Source organism: Chenopodium quinoa, unplaced genomic scaffold, assembly GCF_001683475.1.
Source record: "Chenopodium quinoa cultivar QQ74 unplaced genomic scaffold, ASM168347v1, whole genome shotgun sequence".
Classification (NCBI taxonomy): Eukaryota; Viridiplantae; Streptophyta; class Magnoliopsida; order Caryophyllales; family Amaranthaceae; genus Chenopodium; species Chenopodium quinoa.
Genome location: NW_018743448.1, coordinates 22,650 through 26,539, shown reverse-complemented (window position 1 = coordinate 26,539; position 3,890 = coordinate 22,650). Strand labels below are relative to the sequence as shown.

Genomic DNA, 3,890 nt, shown 5'->3' with positions numbered 1-3,890 from the left:
AGTGTTTGGTAAAAAGCTTACTGAAAGAGATTTTTGGGCTTAAGATGACTCTTTTTGAAAAAGCTCAAAATATAAGCTTTTTTGAATTAGCTTATTGAACATTTGCTTTTTGGTTATTTCATATATTAAACAGCTAATAATTAACATTTATTTATCAAACAATTGTAAACATCCCACTATTTACAACTAGTTAATCAAAACCAGTTAATACAACCAATTAGTCAAACCTGCTAAAACAACAAGTTATATCAATCAGCTACTAGCTAATTACCAAATAATTTTTCAAAAAGCCCTCATATTAATTTTTTATTTTTTTTTAAAAAAGAGTTGTTTAGTCCCAAATAAAACTCCTTCAAATAGCTTTTTATCAATAGGTCATAATTTCACAACTCCAATTTGTTACTCACTTCGTCCCTTAGTTAAAAGCATATATTCCTTTTTTGAGAAAACCAAAATTGCATGTCTATTCTATTTAAAGAATGTACTTTTTGACAATATTCCCTCTTTTGATGAGTTGTCATCATTTTTTCATATATATATATATATATATATATATATATATATATATATATATATATATATATATATATATATATATATAGGGGAGGGATCCGGTAAGAACCCCTCCTTATATAAGAACCCTAGTTATATAAGAACCAATCTCAGTCGTAGGATTAAGGTAATTTAGACGGTTAAGATTAAAACACGTATTTTTCCTCATACCCACTACGGCCCTACCACCCGATCAAAATTTTCTCTCTCCTCTAACTTTCTCTCTCTTCGTGCTCATCTCATTCTCTCTCTGCAAACCCCCAAAAATCTCCATAGAAATTGCAATTTTATGTTTTTTTTTTTTCGATTTTGTTCAAATTTCCATGAACTTAGCATGTTGTTCAAGTAGATTTTGCGATTTTTTGGTTTGCTTTTTGCGATTTTATGTTTTCCAATTTTTTGATTTGATTTTGCGTTTTTTTTTTTCGATTTTGTTCAAATTTCCATGAACTTAGCATGTTGTTCAAGTACATTTTGCGATTTATTGTTTTGATTTTTGCGATTTTATGTTTTCCGACTATTTGATTTGATTTTGCGATTTCGTGATTTGATATTTGCGTTTTTATGTTTTTTTAGTTCGATTTTTCGATGATTTTTTCGATTTTAATGGTTTTTCTGTTTTCGATTTCTATGGTTTTTTTGATTTGTTTTTGATATTTCGTGAGTTGATATTTGCGTTTTTTTAAAATGTCTGCTAAATGCTCGATTTCGTTAGTAAGCGAAATTATAGCTATGAATATGAATATCCAGTATTTCTTAAAATCACTGTTTTTTTTCTTGTTGATGGATATGTATCTGGTATTTGTTGTTGATGGATATGTGTGATAACACTCTTCCGTCAATGTTATTGAATGACTTGAAATCGACTTTGAGTTTGATGAGTAGTGAGTCTGAGTCATCTTTTGGATTACCAATGGACACAATACGAGTGACCGGGATTGTTGTACATGTTGCCTTGATTTGGTGACTATTGTTGTCATTGAGAGGAGAAGCCATGTTTGTATGAAGATTTTGTTGCATATGGTGGTATGGATGGTGGCTATTGTTGGCTATTGTTGTCATATGGTGGTATGAAAATTAATGAGCAAGCATAGCTTGAACAACTTGGCATTACTTATTCTGCTTGCATCAATTAGTCATGTCTAAAAACAAATCTGGCTTATTCTCTATGTTCTATTTTTTCTTATTTTTCTGGATCTATAGTTCGAATTTAGTGTTCGATTTTTGCTGATTTTTTCGATAGCGGCTAGCCTGGCTAACCTAAAAGAACAATGCATATAGTACTTCGTAGAGTAAATAAAAACTGTAAGAGTATAAAACCCTCTCCCACTACGCCAAAAATGTGGGCTCTGACCCTCTGAGTCCTTACAGTACTTTTTATCAAGATGTCAGACTGAAGATTAATTAGTTCTGAAAGGTTTTGCAGAACAATCATATATAGTGTACAATATAAAATTCTGTCATGCCCAATTCACAAACTTTTTTTCAAAATTGGTGATGTTGGTGCGATTGCCCCTGTTTGTAGGGGTTGTAGTGTGGTGGTTTATTTATGCAACAGCAGCTAATTGGTTAGGGGTTGTTGGTAGTAAACTTGTGATTGCAAGGCTGAAAATAAACTTTAGAACATAGGTAGAAAAAATTTGGAACATAGGAAAAAATTAGAACATAGGTTGAAATAATTTAGAACATGGGCTGAAAATAAACTCAATCAAACCTTATCATGTTTCTGTTTCATTTGTCTTTTAAATTTCTAGTTTACTCATTCTATTTTGGGTTTTTCACTCTCCAGCATGTTCTAAACTCTTTTTTAGCATGTTCTAAACTATTTTTCAGCATATTCTAAATTATTCCTATGTTCAGAAATATAATAATAATGTTGGAATGTTACTAATGTTTTTGATTTCTTAAAATTGCAGCAAAATGCAAGGCCAAAATGAAGAAAAATCAGAAGGAGGAGTTACTAATATACAAGAAGAAGAAATTACTTATGTAAGAAAAAGGTAACTAAACTATGTTCTAAATTTTACCTATTATGTTTTAAATTTTGTTCTAAAGTTTTCCAATATGTTCTAAAGTTTTCCCTTAAGTTCTAAAGATTTGTATTATGTTCTAAAGTTTTCCATTATGTTCTAAAGTTTTCCATTTTGTTCTAAAATTTTCTCTTATGTTCTGAAGATTTGTATTATGTTCTAATATGTATCCATTATAGTTTATGTTCATCTTATCCCTTTATATTTGCACTCTATTTAATGTTAGTTGTATTCTAATTATTTTTTATTGTTTTTAAAGGAAAGTTGAAAACGTTGAAGCGGAAGTAATCAATAGATCGAAATTTGAGAAGCATATTGAAAGTAAAAGTGTTGCTATAAGACATAGAAAACTTCCAACAAGGCTTCAACCACCTCGAAAATTGCAAAAAAAGGAAGGAAGAGAAAAAGATCAAGAAGAACGAAAAGATCAAAAAGAAGAAGAGGGTAATAATGTTGAGGATGATGACGAGAATAATGATAGTGAAGATGATGGTGAGGATGATAATAAGGGTGATGTAAAGATGAAAGTGAAAGATGAAAAAGAGGAGATGGAAGATGATAGTGAGGAGGAACAAAAAATCAATAAAAAAAATCAAACTCAGGTAATAATACTCTTTAATCTTTACAATCTTTATTTTTATGTTCTAAAGTGCACGCTTATGTTCTAATTTTGCTTATCTATGTTCTAATTATGTTTATCTATTCATGGTGAGGATGTGAAGAAGAAGAAAAGAAAGATTGAAAAAGAAGAAGATGGTGAGGATGTCCAAGTAGTAGAAGCTAATGAGCAAGATAAACTAGTTAAGAGGCAACCTTATCAAAGAGTACCTCCTACTCAATTCATGAAGGATGTGTTGATAAATCTTTCGGAAAAACAAAATCAAGCTATTCAGAACATTGGTTTTGGAGGCATTTTGGAATTGGATTTACCAATCCATATTAATTCTATGTAAGTAGTAGAATGTTATGTTCTAAAATCATATTCTAAAATCATAAGTATTATCAATGTTATGTTCAAAATTATGATTTGTCATGTTTGAATTGCTATACACTAATGTTCTAAATTATAAGATTATGTTCTAAATTAGTTATGCTCTAAATTTTGTGCATATGTTCTAAATAATATGATTATGTTCGAAATTAGATATGTTCTAAATTATGTGCATATGTTCTAAATTGTATGATTATGTTCTAAATTATGTGCATATGTTCTAAATAATATGATTATGTTGTAAATTACTTATGTTTTAAAGTTACTTCTTGTATTCTAAAATTATGATCTCTCATGTTTGAATTGCTATACACTAA

At 29.4% G+C, this 3,890-nt stretch overlaps 1 protein-coding gene across 1 annotated transcript; it reads left to right on the top strand.

Annotated features, from left to right (window-relative positions):
- The first annotated feature begins 1,250 nt into the window (after nucleotides 1–1,250).
- Nucleotides 1,251–3,646, top strand: LOC110739310 (glutamic acid-rich protein-like). The gene is made up of 4 exons (XM_021919778.1): nucleotides 1,251–1,350; nucleotides 2,469–2,541; nucleotides 2,842–3,184; nucleotides 3,305–3,646. Exons 1-4 carry the CDS (start codon nucleotides 1,251–1,253, stop codon nucleotides 3,533–3,535), a joined length of 747 nt encoding a protein of 248 aa, XP_021775470.1. The 3' UTR covers nucleotides 3,536–3,646.
- Nucleotides 3,647–3,890: the final 244 nt, after the last annotated feature.

What these genes read in the sequence shown, in the direction of transcription:
- LOC110739310 (XM_021919778.1), top strand. Translation starts at nt 1,251, where the DNA reads ATGCTCGATTTCGTTAGTAAGCGAAATTATAGCTATGAATATGAATAT. An exon ending in TGTTGATGGATATGTATCTG is followed by an intron (nt 1,351 to 2,468) that starts GTATTTGTTGTT and finishes TTAAAATTGCAG; the next exon opens with CAAAATGCAAGGCCAAAATG. An exon ending in AAGAAGAAGAAATTACTTAT is followed by an intron (nt 2,542 to 2,841) that starts GTAAGAAAAAGG and finishes TTGTTTTTAAAG; the next exon opens with GAAAGTTGAAAACGTTGAAG.